This window comes from Xyrauchen texanus, chromosome 6 (genome assembly GCF_025860055.1).
Source record: "Xyrauchen texanus isolate HMW12.3.18 chromosome 6, RBS_HiC_50CHRs, whole genome shotgun sequence".
NCBI lineage: Eukaryota > Metazoa > Chordata > Actinopteri > Cypriniformes > Catostomidae > Xyrauchen > Xyrauchen texanus.
This window is the reverse complement of record NC_068281.1, coordinates 10,977,341-11,002,663: the sequence shown is the minus strand read 5'-3', so window position 1 is coordinate 11,002,663 and position 25,323 is coordinate 10,977,341. Positions and strand designations below refer to the sequence as shown.

The 25,323-nt window shown below is 38.8% G+C and overlaps 1 protein-coding gene across 1 annotated transcript; it reads right to left on the bottom strand.

The window, feature by feature from the left end:
* Nucleotides 1–319: 319 nt before the first annotated feature.
* helz2b (helicase with zinc finger 2b) lies at nt 320–23,563 on the bottom strand. The gene is made up of 19 exons (XM_052128858.1): nt 23,470–23,563; nt 22,612–23,209; nt 21,211–21,318; nt 20,519–21,027; nt 16,222–16,872; nt 14,136–14,928; nt 13,757–13,832; nt 9,260–13,310; nt 8,974–9,059; nt 7,308–7,442; nt 7,010–7,159; nt 6,780–6,924; nt 4,932–5,051; nt 4,423–4,615; nt 3,723–3,857; nt 3,399–3,620; nt 2,767–2,929; nt 1,345–1,512; nt 320–1,093 (listed from the first exon to the last, which is right to left on the bottom strand). The coding sequence occupies exons 2-19, from the start codon at nt 23,107–23,109 to the stop codon at nt 981–983; spliced, it is 8,316 nt and encodes a 2,771-aa protein (XP_051984818.1). The 5' UTR covers nt 23,110–23,209; nt 23,470–23,563; the 3' UTR covers nt 320–980.
* Nucleotides 23,564–25,323: the final 1,760 nt, after the last annotated feature.

Sequence of the window (25,323 nt, the reverse complement as noted above, 5' to 3'; positions counted from 1 at the left end):
CTCCAGTGCTGCAACTACAGAGTTGTCTTCGTTTAAGTTAGCTGAACTGAAATGAAGACAGCATTGAGTCTGTGTGCTAATCTTGGGCACTGTGTGGCCTTTCGATGAGACTCATCTTGTGATTTCTTCGCACAAAAAATATTTTTAAGATGTACGCATTTTAATTTCCAGCAAATTGAATTGAGTAATCTTAAAAAAAAATGTAAATAAAAAAAAAAATACATCTTTGGTTATCTTTATGAAATTCATTAATCTTAAAATAAAATATAATAGTACTGACACACACAAAGTTTGGAATAAATGTACAGATTTTGCCCTTTCGGAAGGAAATTGTTACTTTAATTCAACAAAGTGGCATTCAACTGATCACAAAGTATAGTCAGGACATTAATTATGTAAAAAACAGCACCATCACTATTTAAAAAAATAAAAAACATATTAGGTCAAAAAAGAAACTTCTCTAGAAACTCGTCAGTCAATCATTGTTTTGAGGAATGAAGGCTATGCAATGCTTGAAATTGCCAAAAAAAAAACAACTTAAGATTTCATACAAATGTGTACACTACAGTTTTCAAAGACAAAAGGACAGAAAGAGATGTGGAAGACCAGATGTACAACTAAACAAGTCTCTAGTTAGAGAAATAGACACCTCACATGTCCTCAGCTGACAGCTTCATTGAATTCTACCCGCTCAACACCAGTTTCATGTACAACAGTAAAGAGAAGACAGACATTGGACAAGAGATCATTGGAAAAGAGTGTTATGGATCTTAACCCATTGAACTTTTGTGGGATCCATATGCTACCATTAGTATAATCTTAAATAAAGATTATATATGTACAAAGAACACAATTGTAAAATGGCATGTGATGACGTAAAGAATTTGGAATGCATTATTACAAATGTAAAAAACCATGACAATATCATTAATACAAAAATGCTAGAAGATCAGTACAAATTAATTTAAATAACTTCTGGTTTAGCCGACATGGTGCACTGTTATCTGGTCTGCAGAGGCCACACAACCAACACCTGAATAATGTTTCAGTAGTTTCTTCCATGCTGGGCTGCAGTTCAGTAACTCTTGATTACCTGTAGCACAGACCAAAATAATAAATAAATAAAAATACAATACACCAAGCAAAAACAGCAACAACCAACCATAAATACTATAAATCTACCTGACCACTGTAATTTCCTATTTTAAATGAAGCAGGCCAATAATATAAATCATTATATCAAAAATAATGTATTATGCCATTCTATAATTACTTATTCATTAACATTTTTACAATTATTCCTAAATAGTATGAAATTCTGATGTAATGAAATTTAGTGATTACCCAAAATACATAGCCCATCCTGTGCTCTTGTGATGCCCACATTGATCTGGTTTTCATCGCCTACAAAGCCAATTTGTTTGGAGAGCCATTCCCTGGAAGGCATAGGTTCAATCTCTTCACTGGGGCAGGAGCGAACCATCGACAAAATCACATACCTCCACTCACTACCTGCAATCACATCATCATCATCATCATCATCATCATCACATACAGGGTCATTTCTGAGCATATGGGGGCCCCAAGCAAAATCCTGCTTGCATTAATACCGTTAGTGTTACTAGGGTAAGATGCCCCTTTTAAGAACAATGTGCGTTTACTTTTATATTGTAACATATATAGATGCACTTTTAGCATGTACAGGATAATGATGCATCATCCAACATATTAAGAAGGGAAATAACTAGAAACATTTGCTAATTTTGTACAAACACACAAACAATGACAGGCAAATCAAATAACAGAATCCTAGTCAAAGAGATTCATTTGAAAGGTTAATTTATTCTATAAATTATATAATATGCAGGCCTATGAATATATACTACATATAAAGACTGAAGGCATGTCATAATAGCAATAGAATATAGATTGAATTACACTCAATTTCCTTATTACGTTATAAGGAATAGAGAAGATGTATGAAATGCACATCCAATACATGGAAGTATTTAACATAACAGAACGTCACAGATCACTATTTTCCAATGACATAATACTTTAAAAAAAGTTGGGATGGAATAAATCTCACAAATGTTGGTATTCAGATGAAATATCAAGATTAAGAGGAGCACAGATATTCAATAAATGTGCTGAGATGAGATTTAGTGCCATCTATGGTCAAGAGAAAAAGGCGAGGGGGTGGGAGTTATCTTACCCTGGGGGGTGTCTTCTAATTTATGTCTGTGCATGTCAAATTTTTCTACTGTACATCTTGTCAATTCTGTTTATATCGCTTATATCACTTACAGCTAGAAACGGCCCTGATCACATGCTCATATTATGCAGATTGAAAAGGAACATAAACAGAATTAAATTACTAGTATAGAGCTTGTACATCAAAGCTGCTTACACGGTGTCCTAACCAGAGGCACCACATGATAAAGCAACAAGTGATAAACGGTATCTCTTCTAATCAGAGTCCTCAGCCACGACGAGAGACATTTTATTGATTGCTCGGTTTCTAGCTCTGCTGTGTATAACCGTACAGTACATTAAACATCAAATGTGTTCTTGCTGTGTGCATTGTCCTGCGCCACATAACGGTTTCACATTCAGTATGGACAGTCAAGCTGTTCTATTTGTTCTACTCTTTTCAAGTTTAATTCTTTAAAATATTTGCAAACATTTATAACACTTTACTTTTTGTCATGCCACTAAAGCAAATAGAAGGATTAATTATTTCACATGATTATTTCAGAGTAGTACCTTGGCTCTTTGTAATGGTGGTGACAGTGATTCTTTTGAGTTTTTGATCAGTGGAAAGGAGACTTTCTCTTATCTGGGCCACTTGTGCATTATATGGTGAAAGGATGGCAATGTCCTCCTGCCTCACCTGGCCCACTGACACCAGCTGCCCACAAATCTCAACCTGTGTGATAAAACAAACAAACATATTTAGGCTCATTGATTTGTGTATGTAAGCTGCATGACATCCTCACCTGGTATTAACATGTTGCATTTGGACAAAAAGGCAAAAATGTTTTTTTAAAACTTTTGGTGAATTACATGAGACTTATATTGAATGGAATATGAAGCATTAGTCCATATCATTCCACCTCATGGGGTACACCATTGTTTAGAGAGCATAAAGAGAGACACCTCTTTACCCAGTTTCCCTCTCAGGGTCCCTCAAGTCTAGTCTATTCATCATCTAATCCAATCAAATCAAATCAACATTGAAGTGAAAACGTTCTCTTTTGCCAAAGTCTGCAAAAGTGGGCACATTTTTATGAACTGTAAACAAGTACATACAGCATTAAGCTGGATGCACATATAGTTTGCATGTTACTTGGTGTGAACCTCGTGTTTACAGTTTGTATAAATTGTCTTCCACTTACAGCTTTTTTAACCTCGGCAAGGTTGGCTTTTGAGTTCTCGTTCCCTCGTGCAGATGAAACAACCAAACTGATTTCAACTCCTCTTATGTCTCCAAACAGAGTGTGTTTACTTCGTCTCACTCTCTCAGTCTCAGTGTGCAGCATGCTGGTCCGTTCAACTACTTTAGTTATCAGCTTACCATGGTAGTATGCCTCTGATGGGAATTTGCAGATCTCTTCATGCTAAAGAAAGAAGCCCACAGTAAACTTTCTACATAAACTTTTTTGCAAGCGCATATGTGCGTAGCATGTACATGTAGATACATGCACATATATGCTGTGTACCATTCTGTACTGGGTGTCCAGCAGTAGTGCTCTAGCCATATAGCGTTCAAAAAGAGAACGCGTCATGCCCAGCCTTCGCACATGCTCATTCTTCACGACTGGACGCAATTGCTTGTGATCCCCTAACAGTACAACCTGTAAGAAAGGAAAGACAGACAGACAGATTCTTATTTTCACAGAAGGTTAAGTAGAAACATTGTTGATGTACAAGCAGTCATTCTCAGATGTTGCAAAAGGCAGGTATCTTCTCTTATTTTGCATACTTCAGCAGACCATTAATCAAAAAGCTCACATTCAAGGTCAAAAACATGGGACACTAATGCATTGAAAGAGGATGAGCTTGTTGGGAAAAAAAAAACTGTCCAAGACGGAACAGGAAGCGAGCGAAATGTTGATTATAAATATAGGCCTAGAGTAAAGTTGAACTACTAATTCAGCTATACATTTTTGTAAATGGAGTGTATCAAAAAATGTAGATACTTCTGATCACATGCCTTTCTTAGAATATTACTCACATATCAAACTTTTATTCAATGCATTAGCCTAACAGAAACGGCACAGGTCTTTTGTGAGTTTTGTGTAACAAACTGTACAATTGACTACAATTTATGTCCATTTTGTAATGCATTAGACAAATGGGACATATACAGTATATGAGAGATTTGATGTATAGGTTAGATGAGCCAAGAGTTACTCTGACCTGCTCAGGTTTGTAGCTGACCAATGGGACAAGAGTCTGTGGTTCTGTTGCCATGGCGCACTCATCGATGAGGATCTGTCGTGCACTAAGTGTCTTGATGAGGTTAGGGGAGGCAGCAGCCGTGCAAGTGCACAGAATAACATCATGCCTTTCCAATTCATACACACGTGCATCTTTTAGTAGCTTCTTATAGCTGAGGATACACACAGTGAAGTGACACCGATGGGCATACATGTATTCCCAAATAGACTTAATGTATATTTCAAATGATATTAAAGACTATTTGATCAAAAGACTTGCTAATTTCTAAAATGCTGGAAATTATTTTTGTATATAAACAAATCATCCATTTATTCTATATGTAATTTTTGTTTATATATGAATTTCTTTACAATACTAAAATGTATTTATTATTATTGACCAGTAGAACTGGAGTGAAAAGTAGCCAGCAAGTGCCCAGCATACATGGGGACTCCTTCAAGAGTGTAACAACTGAAATTTTTACTTACTATTCTATATCCCCATCTGTGAGTGAATCAGGTTCATTGGTGACTCTTTCATCAAAGTCCAATATTGCCTGGGAATAAGGGTTGTGACTCCCCCGAATCCTGTGATGAAGTGCTATATTCCTAAACATAAGAATGTGAAGCGCTTTAGTATGGCAGAGATTAAAATGTATACAATATTTGTAGTTTTGAAGTTGCTGAGTATCATAGAGATTGTTTGCAGAGTAGTGTAGCCCAGTGGCTGAAGTTCAGGGCTGGTAACCTTGCAAGAAGTGAGCCATGAGATATCAACATTGTGCCCTAACAGCAAGCCAAGGGGGGCTGTCCCTGAAATAACTGCACTTAAAATCACCGTTGAGAAATTGACCTGGAAAACTGGCTTTATTTAACATTAAATGAATATTCCAGGTTCAATACAAGTTAAACTCAATTGACAGCATTTGTGGCATAATGTTGATTACCACAACATTTTTTATTTTCGACTCGTCCCTACTTTTCTTTAAAAAAACAAGTGAATGGGACCAATTTTTTGAATAAATTGTAATTTTTACAGTCATTTTAGGGTTTTAGTCTTTGTTGGCATTACATCGTTATGGCAACGAAATTGTAAAATTGGTGATGTCTTTACACAGAAAAGGTTAATAAGTAATTTTATCACACTAAAATCATGTTAACATGCATATTGTTTATCTCTTGTTGCTATAATTTTGAAACAGTGTATATTTTAACATTCCAAAAAATGGCTTCCATTCACTTCCATTTTAAGTACCTCCCTATTACCCAGATTCTTGCTTATTTAAAGAAAAGGAGTGGCAAGTTAAAATATATATATGTTTTTTTTTTGGTAAACAACATTATGTCACAAATACTGTCGATTGAGCTTAACTTGTATTGAACCCGGAATATTCCTTTAATCTTACCAGAGAAGAAAGCATTTGAGTAGGTGCATTTATACACTCTGTTCCTAAAACGTTAGGTAGTAACAGTTTCCGTTAACTTGCTAACTGTGTTTACCCTACTCCTTAATCCTGTTTTGAATTTCTATTCACTTTCACACGAGAAGATAATAATAGCATCGGTACAGAAAAAAATGCCATTGATTCCTAAACATTATTCTCAGGCAGTAGCATCACTACAAAATGTGATCCAGTTAAATACATTTCTCCATAGTGGGGGCATCACAATTTCTTATGAGGATCTCACCAAAATGACCTGCCAGTTGAACTGCGATACACCTCACTGATCTCTGCCTTCATCACCTTGGTCTAATAATGGACTACACTCTTGAAATGGAATACATAGACTATTAATTAAATGCCAACAAAAGCCTTCATCAGCCAAATAACAAAGGACAAAGCATCTATGTGAACATCTGCAGTTAATCCAGGATGGATTTCAAAGACATTTGTCATTAGTCTTACCGTTCATGCAAATTCTTGTTGTTTAAACACTGGGTTAATAACTCATAAAGGCATTATATATGTTGTTTAGCCAGAGGGAAACTGGCCACCCACAGTGAGCCTGGTTTCTCCCAAAGTTATTTATCTCCATTACCCAACATCTTATGGAGTATTGTGTTCCTTGCCACAGTCACCTTGCTCACTGGGGTTCAAAACACAATTTATGATCATATTTCTATCAAATTGCACAATGATGTCTCAAAAACTTTATATATATTACAGTTTAATTTCCTGTTTAAGCATGATTTTCTGTAAAGCTGCTCTGAAATGATGTGTTGTGAAAAGCCCTATACAAATAAAACGATTCGACTTGACATAAAAAACTATAATCTTTCAACCAGATAAGATAAGTGGCATGGCATAAGGGCACTTTTTGGTTAATTTGCTGTACCTGAGCTCAGGTTTGGACTTTTCATGGTGCAGTGATTTGTGGGAAAACTGGAGGTTGCTGCCAGGGTAGGGGTACTCCTGAATCTCCAGCTTTCTGCTGTACACACGTAATATCTTCAACTCCTCCCCAAACTTGAGCAAGTACTCTGTTTACACAATCAAGCAGAAGCACATAAATACACAGAAAAGTCACATCCTCATGCGAGTTCTCAAATATATAGGCCTGGTTACCTGCAACCACATCCACAGACTTGTTTGAGGGTCCACAGTACAGAATAACCTCTCTCTTGTCTTTAAAGTTCTTCAACTTCCAAGGATTCTTAGAGTTCAGCTGAGAGAACCAGTATACTATGTAGGCTCCTACAACAGTTTTTCCTGTTCCTATAAAGAAGCATATAAAGATTTTTTTAAGTCTCTCAGAGAATGTTAACTTGAAAAGTATACAAACCTCCTGTGACCCTCTTTGATCAATCTCAAATTTACAGAAGTCTGTGATTTGAAAGCATGATAACAAAAGAGTGTGTGTAACCTGGAGGGCCTTGAATGAGGGTGAATTTGCCATTCAGAGCATGTTCCAAAGCATTAAACTGGCTTTCGTTTAGTTGAGGCAGATCTGCAAGTGGTTTTCTCATGAGCTCGTAACGGGATACAACTGGTTCTGCACCTGTGAATTGACACACCCAAAAATACCTTAAAACTAATGGAGACCCTGTCATTTACTGTAATTTCAGTCTAAATATAGACTTTTAGGCTCTTGTAATAAAGACTTTGGTCCACTGCAGCATTAACAGAATGTTCTGAGTTCAATACAAGTTAGGGTTAGTAGAAGGCATTTACAATGGAAGTCAATGGTGCCAGTGTCCAGAGGGCTTGAAGCAATGGTTCACTCGTTATCATTTTGTTCCAAATGCTTATGACTTTCTTCCATGGAACAAAAGAGATGTTAGGCAGTGTGTTAGTGTAGCTCACATTACCTTTTTTTTTTTTAACACAATGAAAGAGAATGGTGACTTAGGCTGTTTTACTACATACCAACTTCTTTTTTTGTTTCACAGAAGAAAAAAAAAAGGTAATACAGGTTTCAAACAACCTGAGGGTGAATAAATATTTTGGATACGGTATCCTTGAGCAAACATCATGCAAAAGTTACTTTGATTACATGGTTTACCAGCATTAAGTCATCATAACAACAAAATAGAAATACTGAATATAACTCCACAAGGTTTTAAGGTTGTAAGCAAATTTAGACTAGATTCATGTTAACACATTATGTTTAGGCCTTGAGGCTAAACTTTTGAAACATCTGCATTGCATTGCACTTTATTGGTTAATACATTTGCTCCATTTCCTTCCACTGTAATTGTCAGGAAATGTTCAGAGAACCCAAGTGCAGACAATCAAATGCTCACAATTCTTAATTTTATAAAAATAAAAGATCAACACAAAACTTGGCACAAAAATATAACTTGAGAGACCCAGACTAAAGCCAGCACGGCAGAAAACATCCCATGAGAAAAACCAAACCAAAATACATGAAATTAAACTACATTTCTAAATACGAATAAACAGAAACTAAGAACCAACAAACCACCAAGAAAGCACAGAACAGAAACAAGTGGAAGAGTTCAGCACAAGACAGAACACACCAGGGGAATATAAAGAGGGTAAAATCAAGAGGGTAATAAGGAGTGCAGGTGGCGAAAATAAACTCATAATCAGGCAAACAAGGGGGCGGGGTTAGCACGCAAGACAGGGAACAGGGAGGAGAGCACATGTAAGAGACAAAAATAACCAGAAGGTATAATAAACAAGGATGTCAGGATCCAGCCACTAAGGAGTGAGAAAAGACCAAACAGAAATGGCAGGATCCTGACAATAACAGCCATACTGTTCATTGTAAGCGTGATTCTGAATGGTACTGAGATTAGACAAAATAATTTTTTAGTTGTAATCAATATTATGCCACAAATACTGTCGACAAGGCTCAACTTGTATTGAACATTCCTTTAAATAAAAAATAAAGAAAGAAAAAAATACCCAGAAAATTGCACAAAATGATGATAAATTGCAAGAAAAAACCCACAAACATACAAATAGGATATAACATTTTGTGCAAGGAATTACATTTTGCGTATTACAAAAATTAACAGCCTTCTCCCATTGAACAGAATATACTGTGAACTTCATATACATACCTTCTTTCTTAATCCGGTGTCCTAGTGCAATATTCTTAACAAGTTCATTTGCCATAGTTAAATTATTCACTGCACTTTCCTTTCGTCTGTATGAAACAAGCAGAATAGTTATACACATTACATCAATGTTTTTCACTGGAAGTGTCATTTGTTTGCCTCTTTACATTGAATTAAATATTTTTATTAAAATATGAATAAATAAATGTTTGTATCAAATGCAGATTTAAGTAATATAGCCTGCAGAGGTTATAGTGTTATGTAAAGGGTTGTTGTGTAACAAGCTTACATGTCTGGAGGGAGCTTTGGAATCACTTCCACTGTGAACGTGGGATCACTCTTGGCTTTTGGAATGTCCATGGATGCATAATTTATTTTGAAGTGAATAATTTTTGACTTATTCTGAGCGTTTTCCGGTGTATCCGAACATTGAGTTGTGACGCCATGGGCCACCCATGTGTAGTACTCTGGATCTACCTCGGACTGATCTAGTGAGAGCGGCTTTGAAACTCTTTTTCGAATACAGAGCAAACACTTGGCCAGGTCAAACTCGATTGCCCATTTTTTGACATATTCTACAGGCAGAGAGAAGGTTCCAGTTCTTGCACCACCATAGGCAGTGGTCCAAGCTATGTGTACATTCTCTATCACAACACAATCACTATCATCCACAGCAGATGCAGCAGACTCCATTTCACAGATGGGCTTCCATATCTGCACATAATCCTCCACATTTATATAGGAACCTTTGGATGGGTGACTTGCACATTTGGAAAAGCATTTAATAGGACTGCAAGTGTGTTCCACACAGACCTCAAAGCTTAAACTCACACTCAATAATTGTACAGTCGGCACCCAATATCCTCTCTTCCTCTCTGAGGTCAGCTGGACTTGCACAGTGTCTCCAGCTTTCAGATAGTGCATTAGGTTAGTATAATGATCCTCATCAGACATAAATGCGTGATTAAAATCCAATGGCACTTCATCAGCCTCGTAATTTTCTTTCACATCTGCCTCCAATATGAGGCACTTCGCTTCTTTCCACTGTTCTACTCTCACTGCCTCAACAATGGCATGCCAGGTGCTCTGATGTATCTCTGAACAGAATCTCGGGTTCTTCACCGGGTTCTTGGTCATGTTCATTGAGTATATCCGTTTTTTCCAAGTCAGCCTTACTTGTTTTTGCTTTCTGTCATATATTGGTTGGTCCTCAAGATGTAGATCTCTGTACTTAACAGGAAGTTTGTCAGGGAAAGTCCCTTTGTCAAATGGAAATGATAATGTGAAACTTTCGCTCTCGGGCTGAACAACAGTGACAAAAGCCAATTTGTAAGTGCTCTGTTTATGTAAACTGACAGCAAGACAAAGCGACTCAGCTTTTCTCTCGTACTCCTGTGCCCTCGTTTCGCCTCTTTTACACTTGTCACACAAAAGGTCAATGTCTTTCTGTGAGTACTCAACAGGACGATCACTGAGAACAGCATGCATGAGCCGCTGAAGAACCACATCGATAAATCGCCGCATTGGTGAGGATGCATGCGTGTATGAGTCCAGATGTAATGAATAATGCCCAACTAAAGCCTCATTGCAGGAGAGGGAACGAATGAAATAAGCTTTTTTGAGGGTGGCCTTCAACTGAACAATCACTGGAAGCAACTGTGGATGGAGGTCATCTGTAGAAATTAGGTCGGCCATTTTGTAAAAGTCACATCTCAAAGCTGCTGACTCAATCTTTTTCCACACAGATGTTAGGATGATGAAACTGTCGCTGTTCTGCTGATTTCTTGAGTCCAGATGTTTAGACCCAAGCTTCTCATATTCTCTCTTCAGTCTCCTTATCACTTCAGGTTCAGCAGTCACTGGGCAACTAAAGCTGTTTGAGGAAGAAGTTACTTGACTAATAAGTTGATCACTAGCTTCTTCAAACATTAGATTCAGCTCCTCCATCATGAACTTGCATTTGCTGTGTTCTGGTAAATCAACATTTGCAGCACTGGGAGTGTCCACATTTAGTCTCTGTTGCCTGTGACCAGATGCAAAACGGCTAGCCACAATGATGCAGCCTTCCAAAGAATCAGTCATCCATTCATTCTCACCTGGCAGGTTGATGATGCTGTCAGCTTCACTATAGGACAATTGCCTGCTTGACTTTATGGAGGAAAGCACCAACTTTTGATCGACAATTTTGCCTGTCTTCTTTTCCACTTTCAGAAGTAAAGAAATAGCCCGAAGAGTTTGGCCTGGCTTCAAACTCCACATGCTTGATTGTGCACCCAAATTATGAATAGTGTCCCCACAGACATCTGCTTTGTGAACTCCAATTTCAAAATGATATTCAGAGTCACTGACAGAGATGGCATCTTGTAAGTAGGTTGATAAAGGGCTGGGGTTGGTGTCAGGGTTAGGATTATAGTAAACGTTGAAAGTGATTGCGTTACGCAGGTCCACTCGGTTTCTGTCAATGTGATATGTCAGGTATGAGGAGAGAGGAATTAGCTTAGTGTGACGATAACTTATTTTCTCTAATTCCTCTGCTATAGGAGGAGCTTGACATCTCAAAATAGTGCAGAGATTCGTTTTTATGTTCTTGGTCAAAAATTTTGCCATCTCATGGTTAAACATTATGTTTAGCTCTTCAATCATCAAATGAGCTTCTCTCTCCCCTGGCTTCCGATGTTTATCAGGTTGGGCATAGTTCCAGTTTTCTTTAAGTCTAGCTTTGCGTTGTGTTCTTGCAAAACCGTAAGCCACTCGGATGCAGTCCTCCAATGTATCAAATCTTAGCTCACCATCACACTGGCTTATTATACCTTCAGCCTCCTCATAGGTCAACTGTCTTTCAGAATTTACCACAGAGAGGTTAATGTTTCTCTCTCTGATAATGCCTGATTCCTTTTCCACTGTAAAAGTGACTGAAATGGCTTTACGATCTTTGTCTGGGAGAAGACTCCAAAAGATGGTGGTAAGATGTTCTGGGAACATGAATGTATGGTCTTCTCCAGGGTTGTAAAAAGTTGCTCCCAATTCTTTTGCAACTTTATCAAGATGACTGTCCTTAGACACAAAACTAGCCACATCTGCAACATGAACCCCTATTTCATAGCAGTTTCCCAATTGGTTTTTAACACTAATGGCATCATCCAAGTTTCTGGCCCTGGCTGGATCAACTGTGAAGGTTGGTACTCCTCTGAAATCTCTTCTTTTGCTGTCATCAATATTGTCAATTTCTCTATTTGAAAATGCATCCTCCTCCATTAGAGGAGGTGAACCTAGGTTGTATTCTAGTTTCAAAATCTGTAGTCCCTCCTCTAAAGTTGTCCCAATTGGTACAATGTTCGTAACTTTGCCTAGCGGAAAGGTACAGTGCTCTTTCCAGCACAAAATCTTAACAACAAAAACATATTCCTGATTTGTGTGTTCATCAAGAGGAAAATATCTTGTCAATGTCCACTTATCCTTGACAAGTTTCCATATTGGAATTAAATTACGAGACTTCTTGCTAACCAAGACACATATTTTGGTGTTGTTGATGCTGAGGGGTATCATTATCTTGGTAAGAAAGTTTTTATCAGTTACCTGTGTGCGTTTTTGATAATTTTCAACCTCTAAGGAGCACACAAATTCAGAGGACGATGCTGCCCTATTTGTGGCACCTAAAACTCTGCCTACAACATGGCCATTTTCATGTCCTGGGCCAGTCTTCACTACAACTTCATCTCCAGGAAAACACATGCCAATGTTTTTCCTACCGCTAATGTAAATCCGTTCAGATGGGTTGTCATAAGGTATTACATAACCTGACTGGTATCCTTCCATCACCAATTCTCCATGCCTGCAGATAGCAGGCTGATTCCTGACCAGCTCCAGCAGGTCTTCCTTTTCAGTGGGGGAGAATAAAACCCTCTTGTAATCTTCATGACTTTCATTCTCTGAATCAGAGTCCTGCACATCAGGATCATAGTCATCCATCATCTCTTTCAATATAAGATCAGTTTCAGCCTGGATAGGTACATCATTTTCATATTTTTCTACCCGCTCTGTCTTCTGAAATTTAGAAATATCTAACATTTCCTGTTGTAGGAAATCTCTGGTCAAATCATCTGGTTTGGCACTGCCCTTGCTAATGCAATGTTCAATGTAGGCTCTCCAGATTTTTGAGCACTTTCCGAAACAACATAGAGCACCAGCATCTCCAACCACAACAACTTGGGATTGAGCTCTGGTTAGGGCAGTGTTCAGTGCACGAATGTCATCAAAAAACTCCAGGCAGCTTGACTCTGACTGAAAAAGTCTGTCTCTAGTCTGAACTGTTGTTATGATGATGACCCTGAACTGCCTCCCTAAAGAAGCAAGTGTTTTAATGAGTAGGTTATTCAAGGATCATTTGTATTAAAAAAAAATCAAAACATACAATACATTTAATTTATGACTTTCTTATGATTAGCTGGGCTTTAGAGGGAGCGTTCACCCACAAATAAAAATGTATCATTTACTCACCCTCATGCTGTTGACTTTCTTCCGTGGAATGCAAAATGAGATGTTAGGCATAATGCTAGGAACTTACTAGCCTAAGTCACCTTTCACTTCCATTGCATATGCCTTAAAAGCATTGCTATATGATTAAAGTGAAAGGCAAATGAGGCTGTTAAGTCTGCCAAGCATTTGCTTTTGTGACATAATTGTCATTTTTGGGTGAAGTAACCCTTAAAAATGTTGCCTCTAAATTTCAAAGTAGAACATTTCATACAAATCCAAAGTACATACCAACACAGTGCTGAACACATACCTTGAATATTTGCCAGATTCTGTACAGACACTCCATGAATTCCATTCTGCCGGAGTTGCCTTCTAATTATGTCAACCTGAAGAATTGGTGTATTGAAACAAAAAAATAAATAATATTATTTAAAGAAAATCTCAAGAGTGCCCATAGTCCTTAGTTAATTTTTAACTAATGATTGATAATTAATAAACTGGAGACCGTCTCAAAGAACTTGTCCCTTCTTTAATTACATGGCATTAATAAGTGCTTAAATAGTAGTTAAGTAGTTAAATAGTTTATAATGACTATCATACTCTTAGAGCATGTGACTTCGTGCAGTATTACACAGTGTTACGCAAGTATTAGTCATGACTAATCAAAGTGATAAAAACTCTAAGGGTACCTGCTGGCCTTCACTTAGAACACAGATATCTGTTGGTTTTCTTTCACTCCATTCCATCGGCCAATCAGTCTCAAGCCCTTGGATCACAGTAATCACGCTGGTGACTTCAGCATAATTGTACCAGGACAAGGAGGTGGAGTTCAAATGGCATTCTCCTCTGACATGCTGGAAGATCAGGGGATGCAGCCTGGGATGTGGAGGTACATCTCCTTTGGCCTTGATGCATTCGCTCGCATAGAAGTGAGTGGATACAAAGTCCACTATTTCTGACGTGGAACGGTAGTTCTCATTAAAGATCACTCGGCTTCTCTGGGCAATATCGCTGCATTGATCTTGGTAGTAGCGGAAGAGGCGATTGAGCAACGTGTGTTCTGATCGTTTATCATCAGTCACAGAGAAAAGTTTTGGAGCCATCTGCATGTGATCACCTGCTAACACAACTCGGGTGTGTTTGTCTGCTAAGCCCAGAGCCATAAGTGCTTCACTCTCCAACATCTGAGATGCCTCATCTATCAGGATATGACTGAAGAAATCTGCAGGAAGCTTCAGCTCACAGAAATGACGTGCCATTGATGTGGTAGTAATGATGATGTGGTTTGACTCTAGATGCGAGCGTGCTGGGAGAATGAAGGACTGTCCATCGTGAGAGCACAGACAGTATTTGAGAGTGATGTCATCGGTTGCCATGATGGAGGCACCACCCTTGTTTGCCTTTATCCTGAGTAGTTTAAGGTCTGGATGTCCATTTGTAATATATGGATGGAAGTGCACTCTGACATATAAATCTGCAGAACTACAGGGAGCAACACTCAAAATTAGATTTCTTATATAGTTATGAGAAAAGATATTCACAAAAACATTTGTATTAAAGGTGCACGTAGTAACTTTTAGTTTGTGTCATCTTGGACTTGGTGACACCTAGTGGTGTGGATGCAGCATCATTCGAAATCAAAAGTTTTCAGTTAGAGATGCCATTGCAGAAATTCACTATTCAAAATCAGCCATGCTTGATTTAATCCAAGAGTTAAAGTGTCCAATATAAAGATGGTTACTGAGAAGTAGTATTCAGCTGGTCATGTGATTCTAAAATGGCAGCCCCCATGAGGGTGCCCCATACCTCATGTATTATAAAACAGCTTTTATAAGGTCACTGATATGACTAGAGTCCTCATCTCATGTGAATGGTCATGATTTTATACGCGTTTCAAATGTACAATTAATTTCTTTAGGAGTAACATTTTTTAATGGGGAAAATATTACTGAGAGAACCTTTAAGATGGTTATTTTATTTATTATAGGAAATATACATTTAAGATTTATACACATTCCTTTTGAAAATAGAATAGAATAAAAGTAAAACAAGGAGTCCTGCAACATATGGTATGGCCCCCACAGAGCCCTGATCTCAGCACCATTGAGTCAGTCTGGATTTGCATGAAGAGATAGCCTAAATAGATCAGTATGCTTGGAACAACCTATCTGACAACAACATTGAAAAACCGTGCGCAAGTGTACTTAGGAGAATTGGTGCTGCTTTAAATGCATAGAGTAGTCTTACCAAATATTTATTTAGTTTTTTATTTATGTTTACTAAAGTTCATTGGTAAATAAAAATGATTAATGTCATAAATTCGTTAAAACATCCTCAGTTTACCAGTGTTTTACAACTGCCAACAACTTTTGCTCAGTACTGTTTGCAGATAGGTAATAGATTTTAAATTAACAGGAGGTGAGTTGTTCTTGTCTGTTCTTATTTTTCTTGTTGTTTTTGCAAATAAACATCAGATTACATTGCAATTAAGTCAACTATAGAATTGACTGCTGTACCAGGTAACTACTTTCCAACTTAGCTGAGATAGTTTCATGTCTATTGCATGGATATGCAATCTTTGTGTAACTTAATAAAATATTTGTAACTTATTTTTTGCTTATTAGGTACATAACAGTGGTTTAACGTACAATCCGTGTCATTATTGCTAATTATACCCCTTTAGGACCTCTCCACTCATTTCAGGATTCTGATCACTCTGTTGAGTAATGACTGGTTAACTGTACACTATCGATAAATTATAATTTAGTAGTTTACCTGTTAGTATAAGTGCAGATGAGCACTCTGGTTTGGGACTGGCTGGCCAGCTTTTGGGCTGCCGTAGCGAGACAGAGTGTCTTCCCAGTGCCAAACGGCCCGTATATCAGCAAGGGTGCAGCACGCTTGCTACCCGCACACTTACCAAGGATGAAGTTCAGAGCAATTTGCTGCTTGTTGTTCAGGTTAGACTGTTTGGTTATGTTCACAGGGACACAACAGTTACTGAGGTCAGGCAGAACATAGTGCAAGTCTGGTAGGAGGTCAATAGCCTGGTGCATCTGACCGAACCACATTCTGTCCAGCTGAAACTGAACTTCCATTTCACACCTGCTTTCTTTCTTCAATTGTAGTTCAGACACACATGGTACAGACAGCTCAAGACTGATGTGACCCTTGTCGGTAGCCTGCCTAAGCACCAATGCCTCGTAGACTCGGTTTCTGTTCTCCACTGACACACCAGTGTTGCCCTTTGCTGCTGAGGAGTTAACCAATGCCATCTGCACTCCTCGTTTCAGCATCAGCCCTTCTGGGGAGTCTGGTGTGAGTGAGCAAGAGACCTTGAGAGTGGCAAAGAGCTTCCCTGGAGCAGCGAAAAACTGTGATACATTCAGATGGTTTGAGAGATACACTCTTCCACAAATATTTAATCTAGAAGTTTGGAAAAAGAAGAAAACAGAAGCAACCATCAATGTAGCTACAAGCATTGAAATTAAGCATGATCCAAACAATCTGAGGAATTATTTTATATAACTTTAAATAGGATCTATGTGTGAATCTTGCTTGTTCTAGAGGCGCCTGAGAGATGTTTGTGCATCATTGTATAAATAATGTGTAACAGAGATATGGGAACAGATGTCTTTGCTACTTTGTTTTGTGTTGCAAAACATAACCACATTTCTCACACCTCCCAAGAATCATGACCTCTTAGAATTATGCAAACATCATGAAAAACAAGCATCACAGAGACTTTGTGTACTTTTAAGTAAGTGCTTACACATGTACATATTATAATACATGTTTGGATGAATATCTTTCTGCTCTTCTCTTGTTGCTCTCCATATTGACTCCATTTCTGAGGCTTCATCTTATCTAGACTTAATCCTTTAATTTACTTACATAGTTCATTAGATGAGACAACATATTATAGACAGTTTATGGGTTATTTTTAAGACCTATTTACTCTATATTTTCAACATTTATTTATTTGTATTGCATATATTCAGTTTTCTTTTCATTTATTACCATCTGGTTAACTGGAATTATTTTCATCTGCTGGATTAATTTGCACCAATATGTTATAGTAAAATAATTTAGAATATCAAACATTCAATTGTTCATGCTTGTCAGGCATGGTCTGAAGGACATCTAACGTAAGAAAAAGACTTGCACACTTATTTTCTGCTTCAAAAAATATTAATTTATAACCACAAGAAATAACAAGGGGGGTGGGAGGGGGTCGGTGCTAGAGGATCAGACCAGGGCGGGTCAAGAGTCCAGGGCGGAGCTGGAGGAACTGTCCATAGTGGGGCAAGCCAGAGGAGGGCTAGCAGGAATCAGAACGGGGGGCACAAGCTGCAATGAACTTGGACCCCTCCTGCGGTCAGCTGCGGACTTGGCCACCTCCTGGCGGTCAGTGACATGTTCAGACCTCTCCAGGCGATCAGATGAGGGTTCGGTCACATCCGGGCAGGGGTCAGACTGGATGGGCGCCTCCGGGTGGGACCCCTCTGGGCAAGTTGCAGTGATGTCGGGCTTAGGAACACGTCTTCTCCTACTCCTGCGGGCAGTAGGAGGCACTGCTGCGGACTTGGACCCCTCCTGGCAGTCAACAGCAGGTTCGGGTGCCTCCTGGCGGACAGCGGCGAGGACGGGCGCCTCCTGGCAGACAGTAGTCCTCCATTTTCTGCTACGCTTGGGGTGTGGTGAACCCAAGGGAAGGTGGGGCATGGACAAAGAGGAGTTATTATCTGATGTGGAGGTCCTTCCCCTGATCAAGACCTCCATCTCTCTTTGCCGGCAAACGTGGTTTACCACACCACAACACCTCAGAAGTGAGAGGCTCATCCAGTCCAGCGAGGAACAAATGTTTGAGCTGTGTATACCCTAAGCACAGGTCCTGGGTGGCCTTGAGGAGAGCCACCGCATACTTCAAATTGGGCTGCCCGCTCTGTAGGCAGCCTAAAGACACAACATTCAGAGCTGTGCCCATGGAAACAAGTTCCTGCCGTATGGACGCTGGGTAAAGGAACAGACCCATATAGTTGGTTGTAGTCTGCTGGGTTCAAGAACTGGCTGGATTCTTCTGTTACGAAGAACCCAAATATGGTCAGCCAAAGTCTTCAAAAATCTTTTACTTAGACAAAAACAGTATGTTAAAACGAAATACAAATGTAAATCACGGACAGAGGTCAGATGGGCTTTAAACATAAAATCTCATGTGAGGGGAAACAACAGATCTATGTAACCGGTCCTGGTCGCCCCGCTCTGAACGGACTCCAACCGACGTCTCCGGCGTGGGAGGTGGGTGCTCTAACAAGGAGGTTAAAGGATACAGACTCTAGCATCAGTTGCTAGTGCACCTCTTGAGGTCAGGAGAGTGAGGTTTACACACTGCACAGCTATCTACCAGCTGACTCCCTTTACACTCACCCCCTAAACCTCACTCCCATCCGGGTCACTGCACCATTGTAACTGGTCCTGCTCACCCCGCTCCGAACGGGACTTGAACCGACGTCTCCGGCGTGGTAGGCGGGTGCTCTAACAAGGAGGCTAAAGGCTACAGCCTCTAGCATCAGTTGCTAGTGCACCTCTTGAGGTCAGGAGAGTGAGGTTTACACACTGCACAGCTATCTACCAGCTGACTCCCTTTACACTCACCCCCTAAACCTCACTCCCATCCGGGTCACTGCACCATTGTAACTGGTCCTGCTCACCCCGCTCCGAACGGGACTTGAACCGACGTCTCCGGCGTGGTAGGCGGGTGCTCTAACAAGGAGGCTAAAGGCTACAGCCTCTAGCATCAGTTGCTAGTGCACCTCTTGAGGTCAGGAGAGTGAGGTTTACACACTGCACAGCTATCTACCAGCTGGCTCCCGTTACATCTAGAACCAAAAACCTAAAGAGGAACAAACAAAAGAGAGAGAAAAAGAACTAACCAGACCAACAGGGAAACATGACTGAACGGGAAGGACAACATGAGGAAGAATACAGCACAGGACAGAGCACACAAGGGAAATATAAAGAGGGAAAAATCAGGCAGGCAAATGAGAGGAGAAGGTGGAACAAAGATCAGAGAAGCAATGGGGCGAGGCCAGGAAATAAGACAAAGAACCGAAGCAGGTGGAGCAGAGGAAGACATGGACACAAAATAACAAGCGGGGCAGAGGAACATATGGACACAAAATAACAGAAAAGAAAGAACAGTACATATGTGTCAGGGTCTTGCCAGTAAAAAGGAAACCAGACAGAAGGCAGGATCCTGACAGATGATGCCATTTAAAGTACATCTGAGGGTGTGGCTAGCATTAAGGCACAAAAATATGATTAAATTAAATAACAAGAACAGTTGGGAAAAACACATAACTTTCATAGCTAAATGTAGCTCACTGTAGGACATATTGACTTTCTTTACATTCACTTTATACAATCACTGAATCTGTTACCCTGACCCAACCTGTTTATCCACCTCCCTGTTCTGTAATCTCTTTATTATTTTACTATCTTAGCTAACCTTAACAACAACTTTTGTTAATTTTAAGGCTGTCCTGGTGTTTCACCAAATCATATAGCAACAGTGATTGGCTTGGATTTACATTTACATTACAAAAATGTGTCAAGTATGTACAGTCGGGTCCAAAAGTCTGAAAAAAATGAATTAGCCATTTTTAAGATATCTTGGTTTTAAATTAATAGGCAAATTTGTGACATTGACCATTTTCCTTAGTACAAAAGGTCAGATTTCCTTGTTTCCATTGAAGCACACAAGTTGCTCTTTGGATCATTCCCAAACCATGCTGGAATATCATGGATTATCATGTTTTGCACAAACTTTTGGGGTTAATGCCAGCTCGAGTGCATGCTGTCATCAAAGCAAAAGAGGGAAAAGCTAAATACTACGAACGTTTTCAATTCATGTTCATTTTTCAATTCAGCTGAAAATATTTGCATTAAATTAGAAAAATGTGTTTTTCACTGGTGGTCTCAGACATTTGGACATCATTTTATGTAATTACATTTATAAATGTACTTAAGTTTTGACAAAATTCCGGTTCTGTATGATTTCCATAGGCTATACCTGCTAATGAGCTTTTCTTCTGAAATTTCCTCTTTGAAGAGGAAGTTGTGCGCTCTCTCTCTGTAGTTGTCCCGGTGAAGTGGGGAACTGTGATCTGAATGGAGACTGAACTGGAGATTTATCTGGGGTGATTTATATTTACTAAGCAGCTGCTCATCATCCTTCCTGGCGTAGAAGGGCACAATGACCCTGTTGCCTCTGTTCCAGCGTTCATTTGAAAGAATCTCAGCACATTCCTTCTCTTCTGCCTCATCTGGCTGGGTATGGAACTGCTGACTGACTCTCACCTTGAGTTTCCTGAGCAGAACTGGCCGCATTTCAAAGTCAAATACCAGCCACTGCTCATACACACCAGGGCGAAATGACAAGAAACACACACTCAGCTCATAAGTGGAGTGAGATGAGAGCAGGTGGTGGCCTGCAGTGTGTGTGACTGCTGGGAAGGTGTCACCCAAAGAGAAAACAGCACCACTCTCCTCTTTCAGCAGAGCCACATGAGCCAAGGACCTCTTTACAAAAACATAAAAAAAACACATACATGTAAGCACATTTACAAATAAAGACATAATGCGTGCTGATGTAGGTTATGTAAGTAATTATAATTAGCTTTATATAAAAACAATAAAAGTCTTTGGTGTGTCCCCATTTAGATAGCTAAGTAAATATGTGGTTGTTTGTACAATATGTCTGACCTCAGTGTTGATTTTGAATTTCCATGTGATTTTACTGTCTGTTTGTAAACAGTCCACATACAGACTCTGATCCTGTGTAACACACACATCATCCACTTGCTCGGAGATCTGCATAACACACACACATATATCAGTAAAAAGAAAAAGAAATAGTGCATTAATAGGAATGTTTATGTTTTTAATTAACTTTTTTCCTATATTTGTGAATAACTTTGCATAGTTAATTACAGGTTAAATTTAGTTTTTTGCATGGCAAGAGGACTCACCCTCATGTCAATCAAAATAGTTTTTTGTTTGTGTATGTGTGTGTTGTTGTGTTTTGTTGTGTTGTACAATCAGGGGCATTAGCCTCGGGTAATGGTGGGCCTGAGTAACAAGGGCCCTCACTGGAGAGGGGCTCACTGAAAGGCAATGTTGGTATTCCATGATATTATCATGAACCCGTTATATAGTAAAAACATGCTATTGGTAGGAATAAACTTTGCAAAACATTGTTTTCCATTCGTAAAAACGGGGCGGTTCCCCAATCTGCCCTGTCATCTCTCGTGTTAGCAATTCCCCTCCCCACCCCCATCGAAAATTAAAGTGGCCTGTTCCGCAAACTGAGTACACTCAAAGAAATTAAGCTGAATCTGACCTTAAAGGTCAGTCATTCATGTCAAGAAGCTACATGCGTAGAAATTTGTAAAATATCCCTTTCCAAAATTAACACTTGTCATGCACCAAATGTAAAATTAACACTGTCTCAACTTAATTTTGGACACTGTGTAAGTGTCAGTTAGAGAAAGTTAAAGTAATATTCCAGGTTCAACTGACAGCACTTGTGGCATAATATTGATTACCACAACAATTAATGATGACTTGCCCCTCATTTCCTTTAAAAAATAAAGCAACAATCTGGGTTCCAGTGTGGCACTTACAATGGAAGTGAATGGGGGCCAATTTTTTATTGTTAAAAACCTTTTCAAAAGTATAGCCACAACACATAAACAATATGCATGTTAACATCATTTTAGTGTGATAAACTCAATTACTAATCTTTTTCTGTGTAAAGATATTGCCAATTTTACAACTTTGTTACCATGACGGTGTATTGTCAACAAACCCTAAAAGGACTGTATAAATTATGAATTAGACAACATTAAAAGTTAAAATAAAACATATTTTTTTAATGTTAATGTAAGTGCTGTTATTAAATTATAAGCTTCACATTTCTGCCTTTAAAACCTCTAAAAACTGGCCACATTCACTTACATTGTAAGTGCCCCAATGTTACCCAGATTTCTGCTTTTTTAAAGAAAAGGAGGGACGAGCCAAAATAACTTTTTGTGGTCATCAATACTATGCCGTGACCCAATATTTGGTGCTTCACCCCTGTGTGCAGTATTCCATTTTACTCACAATAAGGATCTCGTTGCTGCTGCGTCTGTACTCTTCCAGCAGTTTCTCCTGATACGATGGGAGATTTTGAGAGCTTGACTGACTGTCAGAATTCCTGTTCTGTTTAGTCAATCGCTCTCTCTGAGTGATCAGATGAATTAAGCTTTTGTGGTCAAGATTTGTGTGCTTTTGCAAGTTCCACACTGCAGCTTCCTCTTTACTACTGGCAAAAGTGCAGCAGTCACAATGCACAATGCACCCAACATCCTCCTTGAAAAACCAGCACACTCTATATAGAATAGGTTGGGGGTGAGAAGGCCGGCAATATACAGGGCTCCATCTGAGACCGTTGACCTTTGCTCTTACTAGCAGTAGATCTTGAGTGCAATGGTGAGTCTTTGAGATGATGCTGTAGGAAATGCGAGAGTGTTTATGAGTGCAAACCTGACAAGCGGCTTTAAGCTCATACAATTGCATGAACTCCAGCAGCTGAGCATCTCTAGACTGTGCTGTAGCCATTCCTACAGACTTACAGCCACCAAGTCTGACATGAACAACATCGACTGGCAGTTCATCTGATCATCACACCCATAGCTTCAGTCACTGTTGTAGCTCCAACCTACGGTGAGAAAAACAAGTCATTTTAATATGCATTGCTCTTTTCACAATACACATCGTTTCAAAGGTGCTTTACAGATAATCATGTTGAGAGAACATCAAGAATGTCAAGATAGCTCATTAAATGGCCCCAGTGCTGCTCACACAGCAGAGTCACTGTACTAATGGGATTCAAATTTATTAAAGAACATAAATGGCCATTAAAGGTGCTGTAAGTGTTTTTTATTTAATGAAATGACATGCAGAAAAAGTCCATATTACCTTAAATAAGAGCCATAAAATATTACACCTCTCTCTGCAACAGCCCTAGGCTCAGTAAACAGCAGGGTAACGTGTTCTTCAGGCCACGTTTAGATCATTTGTTTGGAAAATCTGAATCCTGTCAATAATTGAGTAGCTCAGTGAGTACTTACGCTGACTACCACCCCTGGAGTTGTGAGTTTGAATCTAGGGTGTGCTGAGTGACTCCAGCCATCTCCTAAGCAACCAAATTGGCCCGGTTGCTAAGGAGGGTAGAGTCACATGGGGTAACCTCCTATAGTATAAATGGGTACATTCACAATGCAAAACATTTTTTTTTTTTTTTTTTTTTATAATTTAATAATGCAAAATTGAATCTGGATTCAAATAAAGCTGGATTCAAATAAGGCAAAAAGTTAAGCTTATTTACCAGTTGTGCCTCACCTTAATTTTAAATAGTATTCTTAATTTAAACGGAGATTGATTATGAAGATGTCTGAAAACTGACATCCCTATTTACTGGTGTAAGTGTTCTGTATGTGCTGATAAGAACTGTTGTTTTTTAGATTAAGTGAGAAGAAAATCTGGAGAGTCTGTTACAATGTCACACCTTGGAATAGAGCCAAATAAAAGACTTGCTCCTTAATTAAGCATCTTGTTAAAATACCTAGCAACCAGATTCAAAAGGTATGTGAGAAATACATAGGAAATACTGAACTCCATGTGAACTGTCCTACACTGTAAACCCTAAGTTGTCATTACTGTAAATATAATGTGGTCTTAATTAAGTATCACTTGAAATGTCAAATTTTGGACTCATATCTCAAATATTTAAGTTCATTGAACTTATTTTTCTTAAAAATCCATAGACTTAAGATTTGAAGTGTTAATAACTCAAACTACTGAGTACAAAATTGAGGCTATGGGGAATACCCACAATCCCTTGCTGCTTGAATTATGTTTCCTTGGTCAGACAGAACAGATTGGGGATTTAAATTGTTAATTTGTTGAAAATAGTTGTTTGGTGTGATGTCACCATTAGGGTGATCTGTGTCTCTTTGGTCAAGCTGGACCCTGGTCACGCTATCCTTGTTCTTTTGTGCATGTGCAGCTGAAGTGCATATATGCATTTCTGTAAATAACTATTTCATAACTGACCTAGAATCAATTGCCATCTTATTTGAGCTGTGCTGTTGTTTGATTTAAAATTGTATAAATTCAATTAAAATGTACAACAGTAGAAACAACAATATTTAAATTCAAATCTGAGTTAAGACTGCTTGCATGTAGTTAACACAACTTAAATATTTAAATTCACTCTACTTGAAAACCAAGTTAATTTTACTTAAATACTCAGTTTGGGAGACCCCATTACTCAATGTAATTGAAGGAACATGTTTACTCAATCAAATGAGTGCAATTAACTTATTAGGGGTATGTACACACTCTCACTGTGAAATCTTAAAGATTCATACGACTTTTCTAAATTTGGCTGCACTCGTTTGAATTCGTATGACTTTCACTACAGCCAATGACAACGCTGGATATCATTTCCATCTAATATGCAACAACTACTTAATGCTATCACACACAACAGCTTCCTATCATGTTTACACATTCTATTGATCGGTTAGGTTTAAATAAGGGGTTTAGGTAAGGGCATAATATTAAGAAGCATATCCTTAATGCCACAGAACAAGTTGGTGTCCAGCAACCTTCAGATTGATATTAGGCTACTGTTGACCACAACTCTGCTTAACCTTAAGGCTGTGAGTGACAGTACGGTGCTGCATGTAATGTAAGGATTATGTCAATATGTCATGGAAGTCTAATTAGCACTTTAGATTAAAAATGATGTCAAATCCCTTTGTAAAT